Raw genomic sequence first — 17,547 nt, forward strand, 5'->3', positions numbered from 1 at the left:
AAACATAAAACATCCACCCAGGGCATTCATCAGCAGACCAATGGGCATCGAAACCTTGAATAGCATTTCGCTACTAGCCATCAACCAGACTCACAGATATAGCAGCAGTCCATACGGAATCCTGGGACTGCATTACTTTGCTTCACAAGCTCACCTGAACATCGGAATTTGGCCCACACCCTGAAGTGATTGCTGCCACACCTATCGATCCAGAACACCTTTTATCTTTCAACACAATTAATCATCTTTGGTTGTCTTTTTTACCGCCGGCACCCATAGGTGACATCTTGATTTTTAAATGGTGACCGTGGTCTTGTACCACTGGCAAAATCATTGTTTCTCCACAGTATCATTAACCTTTATTTATACAGGGTAGGTTGACTGAGCATGCATGCACTTTTACAGTAACACCGTGTCACCATGTCATTGGTGTGGTAAGAAACCCAGGTGAACAATCAAATAACTTCATTTCTGGTCAAGAGCCATTTGGTCATTAGAAATAAGCAATGTACTTCTATTATATTTAACCTACAGAGACAAACGCAAAGGCTGTAAGACAACCTTTTGTTTTTTTGCTCTGCTGAGCTAGCAGAGCAGGGAATTCCGTTTTTGGAATATAGATTTCACATACATTTCAAGAGCTCATTATCATACAGTATGAGGTCATAAAAAAAGACAAACTCACTCAACTCACCCAATGTCACTGGTGAATTTCCAGTTGTTGGGTCCAGCTCCATGAAGGGAGGCAAAAAAACTCATTCCGTTTTACAACCACCATATCTTGCTTTTATCTGTCTGCAATAATGAGTGTGTGCATCAAATGACACTACTAATAATGAAGTACAACTTAATGAGTAAATTTCTCCATGACTGCTGAAAAGCAGCTGTCCAGGTATGAAGAATCATGCCATCAGTGGGGAAAGTTGCTAGATAGTGCATATTGACTGTACTTGGTATGATATTGGTATGTACAGTATATTACAGTATACTCTTCATATGGAGCATGGGTGAGTTTACCAGCATGGACTTCTTCCACTCCCGACATCACACAACTTTAATTAATTATGAAATGCTTTCTGAATGTTGGGGTGGGGCAGGTTTTGCTGTTCAAACACTGATGATTTCCAAAATGTAGAACATTATCTATTGTTTATGGAAACGCCAAATTAGGTTTTTGCTCATTTGAATTTCCACCAATTAAAATGATCTGCTACCCTGTCTTTCACGTATGATTTGCACACCATCTCCAGGACAGACAACATACATTGTTGTGAATGTATTGTTCTACAAGTGCCATGCCAAGATGAAATACTGTTAAGTGCAAATCTTAAAGAGTGCAATGGTGCATATTTGTTGTATTAATGCATAAATCCAAAAACTAAACCACACATCAGACAAAACAACTGTTTAGTTGGCCTAAAAGGGCCATAAATAAAACTTTATTCTCTCAATTTATTAACAAGCCACATGGAGTGTCCATGGCTGTCTACCACAGCACTCAAAAAAACTCTCATTCTGGTGCAGTCCACAGAGACACGAGACCCATTTGAGATACTTAAGAGTCGCTGAAATCCTCAAGGCTCTCATTTCCTCACTTCCTTAGAAAAACAAAACAAAACAAAACAAAGAATTGTGTAATACTGTACCAAACTGATGGCAGAGCAGCAAGGTGATCCTTTTCAGGCAGAGAAGGGCCGGTGCTTGAGAAAGGGCTTATGTGGGGTGTGGGGGCTTAAACCAAACAGCAACAACAATAAGAAAAATTAAAAAAAAACTTAAAAGCCTACAAAAACCCTCAACCTTGTTTTACAAAGCTGAAGCAGAATGTGCTTGGCTTCCAATCACTGCAGGATTGCGTTTCTTTTTTTCTTTTCTGCTTCATTATTTGTGTCCCCTCAGAAGTTCTCACCCTTCCTCTTGGTTGTGATTTGCTTAAAATGTAACTGAAATAATATTTATAATGATAACCTATAGCAGCAAAAGAGAAACAGAGGAGTAACAGCTATAAGCAAATGACCCCTGGTTTATAAGGAAGGCATGGGTTAAAAGAGAGGTCCATGGGTTTTGTTGTGAGTTTGTTTTGTATTTTTTGCTGAGATACAGGAGGCTTGATGCTCCACCTAGCTCATCTTCCGCCGGTGGGCACCCTGACGAGGGCAGCCATGACGTGACTGAAGCGTTCACACAGCTCGAGAGTGGAGAAGGTGGGCAACTTGGGAGGGTCGTGGAAGCTTTTGATTTCGATTGAACAGTCCAGTAACTTGGGGAGGAAGTCTGTTAGCTTCTCCTGGAGGTTGGCTGTCATTGAAAGAAGAGCAGAAGATAGTGTTGAGGTTCCTCATTTTGCCCATGCATAATCACGACAACCACAAGCTAAATATTTTCTCTGTGATATGACTAGAGTTGTCTCAAAATATGCAGAAACAAAGATTATGAAAATAAGATGAAACAAAGATTATGTTTTATGAAAATAAATTATTAACTTCAAGAGCTACATTTCTTAGGACTGGCATCCAAAACGCACCATCACCAAAACAACACAAACAGCTTAGTAGCTGCACCTGGCCTTCTACTATATAGAAATCCTTATGTATTTCATATATCACATAGCCAATCTCTCTGTTTGCCCTGGGTGAGGGAAGGGGTGATAAAAGGACAGAGGGTCAGCTCTAGCTGACCAATCAGCGCAAGCTAAAGAGCCACCATTCGCTGAACTGCGTGCAACCACACTGCAGAAGAAACTCACCATGTGAGACATGGACAAAATGAGTGAAACATCTATAGCAGCCAAAGAATGGTTGCTATGGATGATGTGGTAGAATTCACGGTTGAGGAGACACTAGTTTATCCGGGAGCAAAGGAAGCAAAACACGAACACGGAAAACGACGGCATTCATTGGGTCACAGAATGGCGGCCAAGTCTCTGCCCACAATGTTGGGAAAACTATAATTTCATTTGCCGTGTCAGTTCTTTGGTGACAATAATGCTAATCTATTTAACTTAAAATGTTGATCAAATAAGGATATGGGTATGTGATATACAAATGATTGTCTGGTATTCGTTATTGCACGAGGTTATCCAACCGAGTACCGATGACTGGGCAACCTCGTGCAAAAACAAAATGCTGGGAGATAATAAAATATCTCCCATTCCTTTTCCTCACAAGAACTTACATTCCATCTCCTGGCCCAGGTAGGAGCACCAGTGGTTCCTCATGTCTTCCACAGCCAGCAGGTCACTCTCAACCTCATGGACCAGCAGCAGAGGGATGCAGGGCACCACCAGCTCATTCATGATGCCCAGCCCTGTGGTCACCTCCGGCTCCTCCCCTGATTCAAACATGGCTGCTGCTTGCTCGTTAAGTTTCTGCGGGCAGAAATACAGGCGACAAATTAATGACTATGGTTGTTTGATTTATCACTCCACCACTCATTTCTAATCACGTCTTTGTAAGCTACAACACCAGCCTCAGGAACTGCCTCTATGCTACACAGGGCTCATAATTCATTTCACTATATTATGTACTGCTGAACTCACAATGTCGGCCATGAACTGCTACATTATAAATACTCTTTCCCTTGAGGAAATTCGGAGCGACATTTGAGTGAATGTGTATCGTATTGTCCTGACTATTTAAATGGACGAATATATGAGTCTGTCAAATGTACATTCTTGGCAAATAAACTGATTTGGATTAATTACATAAGCAACCTAAATACTGTAAGCTAATGAACACAATTCCCCTGTACAGGCATGTATTGAAGGCATTAATCAGTGTAGATGGCATAATGTGTGACTCCTCTCTATGCCTTATGTCCAAGTCATCTGTTTATTATCAAGTGCTAATTTGTTTTAATTTGTGACTCCTCCATGTCTTATGACCAAGTCATCCCTTTATTATCAGTGCTAAAAAAAACACATGTCCTACAGAACCCAGAAGACACTGACGTACTTGGACAGACAATTCCACCCAGCTCTTGGCTGAAGCCACCTTTTGCTGTCACAGACAAACTCTCTGACCTCGTCGTAGAAAACACCTCTTTGAGGCCCACCAAAAAAATGACAGACTATGGTTGGATTTGCAAATCATCCAAGAACATTAACTATGTCAATGTTAGCTGTGTTTTCAATTAAAATAACAAGCCAAAGGTAAACAGCTGAGCAGAGCCCCAGCCAGAGATCTGAGATGGCCAATATAGCTGCGGAGACCTGGAGGAATGGAGGTTAACTGAGGACACGGTTTGTGTCTCATGGTAATGGTAATGCCTGATTTATAGTTGAATGCCGGTGTCGCACACATACATGCTGTGAGCTTGTAGATCGACTGTGTTCGGCGTGTGACACCGACACGCAACAAAGTATAATGGGGCTTTCATGTGTTTACACTCCCTGGGCCTCCTGCTTCCTATTCCCACTCCCAGTGATTACATTATGAGAACAATGCTGGTGTAAGGTTACCGAGTGCAGCAGTAATACAACTGCTACAGACCAGTTCCAGGCTGATCACACAGAAATACCCTTAGCCCTGACCAGTAATACCTAAGAACAGCCCGGAGCAGGGCAGCAGTGAAATAAAAACAAGGCTTTGTTTAAAAGACTGAGAAGACATTGGTATGAGATTGCAGAAAAAAAATTAAAAATAAAAAGTTCAGTTGAATCGTTTGTAAACCGTCGGGAAGCCAATACAATTATCTCTTCAAAAGCACACAGCTCTAGTCATGAGGGAGAAAGGTTTTTGGTGCTCTGACTCATTGGCTCAGTTGCTTTGGCATAGCTGAGGAAGTCTCACAGAGGGGAGAGAGGGGGAGTTTGACAGCAAAAGGCGTTCAGGGTCACATGAAGAACTGTTGAACAAAGCAGTTTCTCCTTTCAAAGAGGCTGGCAAGTGCTGTCAACGCCTTCTTTGCAATGAGTTACTTTGATTGTAGACGATGCAACTATTTACAAAAACAAATTGCGAAATTACGTCTTCAGTTCATCAGCTCATTTAAGCTAGTGTGTTTGTTTATTAATCCATAATAAAGATTGAGAGATTGTTACAGATACGAGGAAGACGAAGGTAGTAATGAACTAAAGCATTACTACCTTTTAACTTAATTTAACTAAATTCTGGGTTTAATTTTAAACAGAACAGTGACGTAGACTTTTTTCTGATCTTGTGCGTTGACTCACCAACAAACACTGTCGACGGTGGTAACTAAGGAGTCCCTCGTCATGACCTCTGTAGGAGCCCTTGGCCAGCAGTTCCCTGTTGTACTGGTAAGCGTAGATCAGGTACATCAGGGCCTCCACATAACTGGACAGGAAGACACACAGGTAGAATACTCAAACACTGGTGTGGTACTGGCTTCATTGACTGAAATGAAGATTACTGTAAAACTATTTAAGATTAGGCTGTAACCTTTTGAATAAATAATACAGGCTATTTAAGCAAATCAAAACCACAGATACCAAGCTTGTATTAAATCAGTTTGGGCTCAAATTTAATTTCAGTTTTATTAGTGCAATGAGTAAGATATCAGATGAGATCAAATAGGCAATTTATTTAATACGATTAGGCAGGACATTTTGAGTGAATAATGAAACGGAAATTACACAATAGTGAAATTTGGATAATATTAACTCATTGGCCGCCATTAACGCATTAATGCGATCTAATAAATAGTGCGCTTGGCCGCCAAGATCGCGTTAATGCGTTCTATTTTTTTTTTTTTACTTTTTTTTTTTAAATTTGACCCTAAGACCTAGGAGATATGATTAGTTGAAGATCTAGACTCCTATCCACTTCCTTGTTAACTTAAAACTTTAAAATTCTGTATCTCGGCTCCTGAGTACTTTTTGTTTTTCAATTAAAAATCTCTGGCAGCCAACAGCTAAAAATCTGAAATAACTCTGGCACCCAATGAGTTAAGCTCCAACTTTTGACAGAATTATTATGAGGTTAGCCGAGTTAGAATGAGTATGTTTGAAACAGCTATTGCTTGAGTAAATATCAAATTGAACAAGACACAAAATGTCAGCAGTGAACCAGTAAATGGACAACTGCCTAGATATCAGCTAATGAATATGTAGAGCATAACAGCGGTAGGTTAGACAGAAGTCACCCGTCTAAGGTCGTCAAGTTGTCTTTGCAACAAATTAAGAGTGCGCAACCGTGTCACATAATCCAAAAGGGTTGCAAATACAAGCACTGATTTTATTCCTATGAATGAAATGTTACCCAGCTAATAAAACAGGTATTAATCTGAAGGAGTAACAAGGTGTCACCATACTTTGTTTTCTGGAACAGCTCCAAGCCAATCACCATATGGATAGTTGTCTCGCGGAAATTCCTGTATTCCTGATGCCACATCTGATAAAAGAACCAAACAGAAGCTAATGAAAGTCAGCTCTAAGGAGTGGCCGGAAAGGGATGTGAAAAGTCAGTTTCTCATCTATGATCATTGATCAGGTTATTTCATGGCTATGGCAAAGATTGGAAAAACAGACAGGATAGCGTGTAAATAACATCTCTTTGAGGGTCTGTGAAGGAGTGAAGATTTGTGTGCTTTATAGATTGCAATGTCAGACCATAAGTATTTTGCTGACCTCATATTCATCCATGTTGATCTCCTCTGGCTTAATGAGGTCCAGTTTGGCACGTGCCACATTCATAATGCTCTTACACCTGGTGAGGAAGGAGAGGAGAAGTGTCAGTGTTGAGATGGTGAGTCATTGTGAAATGCTCCGGGAGGATGAAATGCTCCAGCCTGCCCCTAGGCCTTAACGTAGCCTAATGAATCACTCTTTAGTGCTGAGTGGAGGAGTGAAATGCTCCTCCTGAGGTTCCTATTGAGGCCACGAGCACACATAAATCTAATTACCCTGGCTCAAAATAGAGGAGAGGGGCGAAATCAATTTTTGACTCATGAATATGGATTGAGGCCAACAAGCAGTTGAAAAGTTTTTAGATGTCATCAAGAAGGAGCATTTGATCCTCTGCCGACACGAGAAAAAGGTAAATTAACATGGGGGAACATAGATAAACCTAAACCTAGAACCTAGATAATTATGTATCATGTATGTATCATCTGACATTACCATGAGAGTAGCTTTTTATTATGTGTTTGCGCAGAGGTGGAGACAGCACTATTCATTTATTTATTTTGCTGCAAAAATAGACTGGCCTGATGAGACCGTATCAAGCTGCAGTGAGCTGCCAGTGAGCCAACAAGGCTGCATTGGAGGGTGTCATCTAGCCATGGGCTCTGCTACCCTCTACTGGCGATGTTTGGAAACGGTCACAACACAGTAGAACACATGCGGCAGATCAACTCAAGTGGTGCACCCTACCTCTCATCAAAGGCCAGGTTCCTGTCTGCAAACTGCATGAGCAAAGTCCTCTCCAGGATCTTTTTAGGGGCCTGGTTTTGGATGAAGTAGACGATAACATGCTGCAGCCGGTAGTCATTCTCTGGAGGCGTGTCCTCCTGGGCAAACCTCAGGAGACGAGTGTACTCCACCTTTATGGCCTGGTCACACACGGAAAGAAGGATGCTGAGATTCAATGAGAAGCTCTCACTGAGGATTGAGTTTACTCTCTTCTGTCTGTGTTTTTTTTTTGACTGTCAAATGAATATGATCACTGGCATGACATTCTATAGGTCAGTTACTTTTAAGGCTGTGTGTCCACCAAAGCTTTTTTCCTTGAGCACAGCATATGTTTTGAATAGTTTTTTATGAGCGTGTATCATTACGTGCACATTCACGTATGGCATTTATCTGCTTGCCAATAGTTTAAATATTTTCAACTCTGGGGTTTGGAAGCGTTTTTAGACGGGAAGAAAAGCTTTGGTGGATACACAGCCTAAAGTTTGCATACTTCCTGGTTTCTTTTACTCACTGTTCATTGTATGTACCAAACCAGTCTGCTGGAAGGTTGTTTTAATGTTCGTTTTTTGTTTGTTTGTTGATGTATTTTTTTTTCTCCCCAATTCCCTTCAAACAATGAACTACAACTCGGCCCCTGTTGCTGCTAAACCCCACTTGTTGGTCTGGGGAGGGTGTATGCAACCACGTCTCCTGCAATAAACATGGAGTCGCCAGCTGCTTCTTTTCACCTGACAGTGTGGAGTTTCACCAGGAGAATATAATCCCAGTTCTGCATGCTGCTGAACACCCACCTCGACCAACCTGTAGGAATCACTAGTGCAGCACCAGTGACAAGGAACACAAACCCCTGCCGGCTAACCACCCACGAACAACGGCAATTGTGTTCGTTGGGGCGCCTGGCCAAGCCAGACGCACTGTGGAGGAATCAAACCCCGGTCTCCACAGTGGCGGTACTTTACCCCTGCACTACCCAGACGCCCCTGGAAGGGGTTTTAAGACAACATTGAGAGGAAAGGGGCTGAAAGCACAAAGCCAAAGACCATAGTTGTTGCTTGAGATGGTAAAGGTCAACTTTCCCTTTAACAGAAGGTCAGTGTGTTCCAACAGATTTACACCAATATTTTATTGAGAAACCTCTAGATTTAAAAGGAGTAGTTCGCTCCCAAAATAACGTATTTTCCTTTCATTTACTCACCCTGTGATGGCTTGAATACAATTAGAATTTTGTAAAAAATTCCTTAACGGTGAATGAAGAATCCAAAAACTAAGAATATACTTAAGTGGGCTAGATTAACAACAGCAAAACTATATAAAAAAGATCTCCTCTATCAGTAAACTCCAAAACAACACCCACAGTGTAATCCAAACTGTCTTCTATCCAGTCGTATGATACTACGGTACTTTCAAAACGTCACTTTGTTGAAGAAATTTTTAATTTTAAATCACTTACAGTGCACTGTGATACGCACAAGCGAAGAACACGCCTGGGCATGCCTGTGAGGTTTAACAGGAGCTCAGTTCACATGCACGCGCGCACCCAGGCGTGTGCGGAATTCGTGCATGAGACGATTTAGCCTGGAAGTGATTTAAATAATATATTTTCTTCAACATAAAGTGATCTTTTGAAAGTTGTGACATACGACAGGATAGAAAACAGTTTGGATTACATCGTCAGCGTTGTTTTGGAGTTTATAAACTATTTTTTGAATAATTTAGCTGTTCTTGGCCACCTATTTAGTATTTTCTTCGTTTTTGGATTCTTCATTCATCATAAAGGAGTGTTATACAAAAGAAAATTCTCCTTGTATTCAAGCACAAACGTAATCAAGCTGTCATTTAAATGTATTTCATTGTTTATGTATTATGTTTATTAAAGGATCCCCATTAGAGACACATGAATGAGCCTCTAGTCTTCCTGGGGTTAAAACATCTGGATCTCAAAAACAAAAAAATTAAAAGCTGCTGAGGGCATCAATCACAAGAGAACAATCTTCGGCCAAAAGCATGTAGGCCTAACAGGAAACATAATGCCATCACAATCCCCATCATACTCCTCATTCTTTTAAAGAAAACTTTGCTTTCCTTGTGTTTACTAGAAAATGGGGCACGCTGACAGTTTTACAATTCAATTCTTCACTGACGGAAGTAGAGAAAGGAGAAGGCGGCAGACAAATGAAGGGTGACACATCAAAGAAGGTGAGGATGGACAGATGAAGAAGAAAATAAGACAGGAAACAGAGACATGGGATGTACCTTAAAGAAGGCTGCCTCTGGCCCACTCTTTTCAAACACACTGCTGGATTTGCCAATGGCCATAATAGTACCCTGCATGTTTGGGGTCATCATCGCCTGCCCAGAAGGTGGAACCACGTTAAACATGACAAAACATCCTTGAGATGCACCGAGCAAGGCCAAAACACTATGTTATCTGCTATGAAGCACTACAGCACAGAACACCGTTCATCATTCAGCAGTCCATGCATTGGTTAGGGTGACAAATCTATGTGAGTCAGCCAGTGGAAAGGCACAATCTTTAAAATAAAATAAAAATGTAAAAGAAAAAATACATTGTCCTACTACCAACCTCCAAAAGCCAAGACAACAATTTGTAGTGCGCAGTATGACAAAAAAGCCAATCCAATCCACACTGTACACACGGATTCAAAACTAACGTCACACCAGTCTAAATCACCCATCTTAATGAAATCAGAGCACAGTGCAATGCCAGATTATCTACTGACATTTATATACAGAAGTAAATCAGAAGTTGAATGAACATCAGATAACATTTCACATTCTTCATGTCACTGGCATGTTAACCGTGTTCATTTTGATCGTGGTTGAGCTGTAGGTCACAAGCTCCTCTTAAGTGTGTAAATGAAAACATAAAGGATGCTTCTGTAGCAAGATGCAGGGCTGGGACAGGCATTCCACAGGGGAGTTATCAAGTCAAGCAAGCCCGTCCCATTCCAGACTGGTTTCAAAACACTGGCCTTTAACCTGGAGTGACGCCCGGCACGGACTAACCCTGACCTCAATCGGCAAAACGTGGTGGGCTTTTCTCAGGCATAAAAAAACAAAATAAAAGTCATTCCAACAGCCACAAGAAAGGAGCACTGGTGTTCTTACACCACATCCAACAGGCACAGACTTAGCGCTACGAAGGAGCAGGGATCTGGCGGAGCGAGTGCTACCTCGTCATCGTACCCCCCTTCCTCTGACTCAATGACAAAGGTTCCCACGTGAGGAATAGCCACCTCTACGGTGCGCTGGGCGGGGGACTCATCCTCCAGGGTGTGGTCAGGAGGAGGGGTGGAAGAGGCCTGAAACTCAGGCTGGGGGGGAAAGGGGCAGGGAAGAGACTGTGAAAAGAACGGAAGGGACAGAGCAGATAGAGGACAGAGAAAAGCCGTGGGACATTCAAGGCTGGTACATGAGAAGTCATATTCCTGGTATTTTTAACCAATTAAACCCTATATACACTTCATTGACTGAGGTCCCATATGGGTCTACACTTAGTCCCCTACTTTTTCGCTCTACACCAAAGCTTTGTCAAAAATAGCCAATTTACAAGCTCACAATGCGTCGCAAAGTGTGAGGTTGTAGATTTGCAATTTTAGCATAATGTTCACCTACAGTAATATGATATGCCCAGAATAGGGACGCTAGGGTTAATGCGGCTAAACATACTTCACTACCTTGTAACATTATGATTATTTTGTGCCTAAGAGATGGTCTTCCCTTTAAAATGGATTATTGGTTGATGTTTCCTTAACTGAGTTGCATGCAGTAACAGACAAAACCCATTGACTGGTTATACCTCATTTCGAGCGAGCAGGCAAGAGTGTTGCTACATGGGTTGTGCCAACATGGGTTGTGTCCCTCAACTTTGAATATATAACCTTTTGACTAGTAGAATTCTTTAGCTGTCTTGCAAACCCCATGACATAAACAACAATGTTCCAGTTAGTCAATAGAACATGCAGTTGAGAAGGAAGGAGCATTGCTCAAATTCCAAATGCTTCAGTGACTACAAAATGATGTCAGAAGTAACTTTGTTATAGTAATGTTAAAGTAAATAATTATAAGCCAAAATGTTTCGAGGGGACAAGTTTTTGCTCCCGCAGGATTTAAGGTCACACACCCTCACAAAAAAATAAGAGAAAAAATAATGAAAAAAAGGGATGAGACAAAGATAAATACATTGGCAATAATGTCAACAGACTGACAAGGACAGTCTGAGGAGTGATGCATGATGAATGCCAGTGTGTGTGTGTGTGTGTGTGTGTGTGTGTGTGTGTGTGTGTGTGTGTTCGCGTGCGTGTATTTACAGCATTCAGCAGTGCCTCAGGGCTCCTCTCCTCTAACTCAGAGGCAGCCTTGGAGATGGCCCTCTCCACGTCCTCCTGCAGGTGTTTGGAGTCACTGGTAGGACACGGCTGCTCCATGTACTCAGGGTCCTGCTGGGGCACTGAACAGCACAGGGAAAAAAGGAGGTCTAATCCAACCAGAATCTTAACCACTTAACCCATTAAGACCTGAGGCCGATTCTACAAATCCAGTCTCTTTATCAAACTCCTCTGCAAAGACACATTGGACAGATGGTCAAACATAAAGGCCTATTTGTAGCTACTCACAGCTGAGTAACTAACTATCCTAATATGTTTTGTATAATATTGTACAATAAAGCGAAAAACTAAAGACTGCTTATGAGGTGGGAAATCTTAAAACTAATCTCAAACTCAAACTTTTTGGTAATTCAAAATTATTACTTCCAAGATTTTTCTAGAATGTTCGAAAAGTAGCAGATGTACAAGCTCGCAGCGTGGCACGAAGTGACGCGCTGTGAGCTTGTATATCTGCTATTTTTGAATAGCCAACACAAAAATCGAAAATGATGGTTTTAATGGGCTAAACCCTTTATACTTAATTGACTGGAGTCCCCCCAGGGGTCTATAGTAGGCCCCCTCCTTTTCCCTCTCTACACCAAATATCTTCATAGGGAAATGTGCCTACCAACCATTGATTGCTAATTTATGCATTCTGCTGGGCTTTCCCTGCTCGGTGTCTTGAATACTGTTACCCTGACCTGAGTTGTCTGGAGGACTAGACTCGATGCTCATTGGCTGCGTGGAGGGGGAGGAGGTGCAGGCATTGGCTGCAGCCAAGGCTGCCGCAGTGGCCAGGGCCAGCTTCTCCTGTTGGGCCTTGCGGGCCTGCAGGATGTCCCACTCATTCATCTCCTTGTCAAAGAGGTGGTTGTCCTCCTTCACGTACTGCTTCATGTCAGGGGGAAGCTTATCCAAGCCACTCAACATCTGACCCGTCTCTTTATCAAACTCCTCTGCAAAGACACATTGGACAGATGGTCAAACATAAAGGCCTATTTGTACCTACTCACTGCTGACTAACTTACATTTTTTTTATTTGTAATATTGTTCAATAAAGCAAAAAACAAAAGACTGCTCACGAGGTGGGAAATCTTAAAACAAAAATAAATACTTAATATATTTTGATTAATTACAAAAAGGAGAGAGAAAGAGAGAGTATTAACTAAACTGTTAAGTAACTTAAGAGAATAACCAGAATATTTATGCACCGAGCCATTGTCACATTTCGACAAGGGTCTGACACTGACAGAGTACTCCAGTCTGAACTTCCCTTTATGTGTACATGCTCAAGTGTGTGTGTGTCAGTGTACCTTCTATGAGAAAAGGCTTCTTGTCGTTGATGTACATAAGACAGTAGGCGCTGGCATTCCGATAACCTCCGAAAGAGTCCCGGACCAGCTCCTCCCAGGATGACTTGGTAACAGAGATGTCGTTGTACTTCATCCAGCGCCGCTGGTGTGGGTCGTAGATGTAGGCCCAGTAGTGGCCCGCGTTGGCCTGGCCCTCGTGGACCAGGACTGCGTGCAACCGGTATGGAACCTGCATCGAACCACAGCCATGAGAAAAACAAAGAGCTTGATATGTTCAGTTTAGTTCATAATGCAACCATTTATTTTAAGGGGTTCTCATAGTTATACAGTTAACATGGAAAAGGGTGTTGCGCGCACACACCTGCATCATGGATTTATCAGAGTACATCATTTCAATGGTTCTGTGGATTCTGGATATGCTGCCCTGCAGATCTGAAATGACAAAAACATATAAAACGCTAGTAGAAATCATGTGGACTTATTATAGTCTTGTAAACCAATACGTAAAGACAGGGCAACAGGTCATTATAAACTCTGAAAATTCTAATAATGTGACATATGCCTACATTTTGGAAATTGGTGTTTGGGGGGGAGGGGGTGCGGGGGGGTATGGACTAGTCCTACTATAATTCTACAAAGCTCTGTAGTGGTGAGGTGGTGAGGCCAAAATTTGTTCTGCCCGGTTTTCCTCAGTGGCTGGAGCAATTGATCTGAACTGAATTTGCACACAGCCATTGACCATTACCATGTGCACGGAACAGCGAAGGCCGTTTTTCGATTTCAACAAATCTCAGCTGTTTAGTGTTTTGTGTAAAAGCATGTCGCCATGGTTACGGCTGCCATGAGAAGATGGGATGGCCCCGCGAGCTATGGGACGAACTGCCTCCCGGGTTGCCAGATCATGTGCGCATATCCCCCACGGGTATGGACTAGTATACATCATTTCATATAGTAGAATGGGTTCCAGAGTATTGCAAATATAGCCGTTTTTTTTTATTCTAGACATTAAAAAATGTACATAGTGTATTCTATGTACAACTAGCAACTTCCTCCACTCTTAATGTCATGTTTCTTCTAATCTGAGTTCCCAGAAGTTCTCGCATAAAAACAGGAGGGGCGAGAACGTATTTCTTCATACCCGACAGCTGCTTTTTCAGCAGTAATGTAGAACCTCTCCCCTTTTAAGTAATTTCCCTTATCTGCCCAACTTTTAGAAGACCATACCAGTGATCTGGTATGTTTAGCCCATTGACTACAACTCACAATATACTTGACATTACCGCTGACCATTTACCAAAGCACACCATTGATTTGTTTGATTTTTTAGGAAGGCTTTTGGATGAATTGCATTTTAGTACAGTATGAAAATCAACTTGCAGAGACTTGAAACTTGCTCGAGATAGGTAATCCGACATTCTATATATAATTGCACAGTTATTTCTGTCTAAGTTATGTTATCGTTCATTGTAATGCATTTCAGTGGGAATTAATTTGGAAAGTCCAGCTGGAAAGAATTTTATGAGCTAAATTCAAACATCGACAGCCAACAGTGACTTACTTAATTACTTTGGAGAAAATGTAAATTTAATGCCAAGTCTAAAAATAAAGCCATTAACATGAGAATTGTCTATCTATGATACCTGGCTGCAGCTGTGAATAGACACAGTCCTTTAGGTTAACACCAGCAGTGATAAACATTTTAAAAGGGGTCACACAAGGAAGTTGAAAGGTCGTACCACGGGTGTCATTCTCCACTTCACTCCTCCAGCGGTGTAGACAGCCCTCCAGCACCCTCAGCTCGTCTTCCGTGATGTTACGTGGGGCAGGGTGCATGGGCAGGTCCGGGGGAAGCCGGGACTGCGTGAACGGCTTGTGGATGGGCGCTCTCTGCTGCTGCTGCTGCTGCTGCTGCTGCTGGGCCGACGCCACGCCCTGAGCCCCGGCTGAACCCTCAGCAGGAGCCGTAGAGCCCTGCTCCGCTGTGCTGTGGGAACCAGAGACAACTTAAAATTAAAAACGCTATCATGTACACACGTCACACACTCTTAATGATCACTTGGCAGCTTTAAATGAAAACGTTCAGAATTTTGTAGCATCATAAAAAAATACAGTGGTTAAATGTTAATATTATTGTTTTAGTACTTCACCTGTAAGGATTGCTGCCACTCTGTGAGGACGTCCTATGTAGGTTAATGCATGTCACATACTTTGTCTGAGTATGAGGAATGCACATACAGTATGTATGGGGGCCGTGTCCTGCTACCATTTATTTAACCACTTAAACCATATATCCTTGATTGACTGGGTTCCCACTCCCCAGGGCTCTATACTAGGTCCACTCCTTTTTTCCCTCTGCACCAAATTCCATCACTATAGCTTATCTACAAGCATTGCATCGTGAGATGTGCGTTTGTAGAGCTGCTATTTTCAGCAAATGTTTGGACCAGAATAGGGATGCTATTGTAAAAGTGGTTAACAGTGTAGTGTAGACTAGTTTGGCTAATATGCAAATAAACAAAAATGTGGTTTATATTTCATTGTTTAGTCAATCAGTGGCTGCGTTTCATTATAGATTAGAATCAAATTATTCTGTGCCGTTAGTGTTTTCTCTCTTGAGAGAACTGACTAACTTATACTTCTCATCTCCACATACTGCACTTCCTGAAACAATTGGAGAAGAAATGAGCAGAAGTGAAACCTTTTTTTGCAACTTGCCTTGGTGGGGGAAGCTGCTGCCCTGTTGTGCCACCAGGGGGCACTGATGTGTCTATGTCCTCCACAGGGGAGGAGCACACAGGCTTACTGGAGGCAAACTCCATGGCGTATTGGAGGACATCTGCCAGAGGGAACCTCTTGGGGCCTGAGCCATAGCTTTGATATCTGAGAGGGCATAGTAGAAAAGGAGAGGGTAAAATAGAGATTAGAGACAGAGAATGAGTCTGGAAAAAAAGTGAGCAAGCGACAGCAGGCCACGCCTACAGAGTGAGAAATCAGTCCCTTGGCTACATGCGAATGTTTTGTTGACTCTGACTAAGTACACAGGTGTTGTACCTTTCCAGTCGCTGTTGGAGCAGAGTCAAGTGCTCTTTTAGCCTCCTGATCTCCTCTCTCTTGATCCTGGTGATCTCCCTGTTCCTGTCCATGTACCTGACCACACACACCAGGGGAGCACTTCAGTCTTACATGAAACTAATGGCATTTTATTTACTTTATTATAGATAGACTAGACCGTACTAGTAAATATAATTTAACCACTTATGCCCCATATACATAAGATGATTAATCTAAAAGCTTACAACGCGTCACAACGTGACAATTTGTGAGCTTGTAGATCAGCTATTTTTGCAAATTGTCTTCTTCTTTTAACTTTGTTTACATTTATTTTCACCTATAATGACATGCCCAAAATAGGGACGCCAAGACAGCAATCTACTGTAGGCTTATATTTTGACGAGTGACGCCAACGCTGTCTCCTTCACCTGTCCATATACAGCATGGAGGGGAACTCAAGCTTGTTGTGGATCTTCTCCGGCCTCCCCAGTGCCTGGTTGAATTCAAATCTGGACAGTTCAAAGGTCAAAACGGGAGGGAGTTCACTGAACCAGTGCTGAAAGAAAGAAAATGTAATGACGGTATTATTATAATTGAGATAAATACACATACACACAGAGATTACAATTGTGCTGCACTGCTTTTGCACGGTAATAAAAACAGCCACCACTTTGACTTGAGGACAATCTTGGTTATTACAACAACATCAATAACTGATAAACGCACGCAAGGCCAAGTTGGATTGTGACGACCAGGTTGGGTTTTCTGGCTTGGACATGCCAGATTTCCACCACTTAAACAGCCACACATTATAGGTAACAGTTACAGTCTGTACAAGCTACCATGTCTCACTTTAATTCTTTTTGCTTTACCAAAGAACTGTCTCCCATGCCATAGTTTTGTGTAGCCAGATGATCAGAGATCTCCGCCTCGATAGTACATTTGGTGATATCTATATTCAATGTAGTGGCTAGAACAGCAGAGAAACTTACACTTCCTTGAAAACAAATTTCAAAATCTCAATACGAAAGATCGCCTTAAGGTATTTGCATTGGTCCTGTAATAGTTTTTTAAATTTTGTATCTGAATTGTTTCCACCCGATTCTAGCAACTACATTGAATTTAGAGGTCAACAGTAGGTGGAGATCTCCGACCGTCTGGAAATGCGAGACTACCCTTGCCAGATTTTCTTTCTTTCATCCGTTTTCTCTCCATTTCTTGTTCTTTCTCAGATTTATTTTTTCTCTTGTCCTTTCTCCATCTCTACCACCCTGTAAGTTGTAATTGGGTCCTGGCCAGAGGCCATGTCTGTGTACTAACCTGGTAATTAGCTGTTCTCAACTCCTGGGAGACGGCTGAAGCTAACCAGAGGTCAATGCTAGACTAGCAAGGGGTCACAAACCTGGTCAACTCTTTGGGAGAG

General features: G+C 42.0%; 1 protein-coding gene across 3 annotated transcripts in view; it reads right to left on the minus strand.

The window, feature by feature from the left end:
* Positions 1-1,401: 1,401 nt before the first annotated feature.
* The window catches only part of usp25 (ubiquitin specific peptidase 25), a 31,640-nt gene continuing 15,494 nt past the window's right edge, over positions 1,402-17,547 (minus strand). Inside the window, exons 11-26 of one of the 3 annotated variants that reach the window (XM_080434583.1) lie at positions 16,553-16,680; positions 16,125-16,220; positions 15,789-15,953; positions 14,810-15,057; positions 13,435-13,505; positions 13,074-13,302; positions 12,462-12,716; positions 11,704-11,843; positions 10,567-10,707; positions 9,626-9,721; positions 7,334-7,512; positions 6,590-6,668; positions 6,274-6,353; positions 5,174-5,297; positions 3,175-3,367; positions 1,402-2,298 (exon numbers count right to left, since the gene is read on the minus strand). In XM_080434583.1, the coding sequence (XP_080290709.1) occupies positions 2,126-2,298; positions 3,175-3,367; positions 5,174-5,297; positions 6,274-6,353; positions 6,590-6,668; positions 7,334-7,512; positions 9,626-9,721; positions 10,567-10,707; positions 11,704-11,843; positions 12,462-12,716; positions 13,074-13,302; positions 13,435-13,505; positions 14,810-15,057; positions 15,789-15,953; positions 16,125-16,220; positions 16,553-16,680 (2,397 nt within the window). In that variant the 3' untranslated portion in view covers positions 1,402-2,125. Of the gene's footprint in view, positions 2,299-3,174; positions 3,368-5,173; positions 5,298-6,273; positions 6,354-6,589; positions 6,669-7,333; positions 7,513-9,625; positions 9,722-10,566; positions 10,735-11,703; positions 11,844-12,461; positions 12,717-13,073; positions 13,303-13,434; positions 13,506-14,809; positions 15,058-15,788; positions 15,954-16,124; positions 16,221-16,552; positions 16,681-17,547 lie in introns of all 3 variants that reach the window. The other 2 variants (XM_080434582.1, XM_080434584.1) reach the window with 2 other exon arrangements.

The sequence above is a fragment of the Gymnoscopelus braueri genome (assembly GCF_963280865.1).
Source record: "Gymnoscopelus braueri genome assembly, chromosome: 8".
NCBI lineage: Eukaryota > Metazoa > Chordata > Actinopteri > Myctophiformes > Myctophidae > Gymnoscopelus > Gymnoscopelus braueri.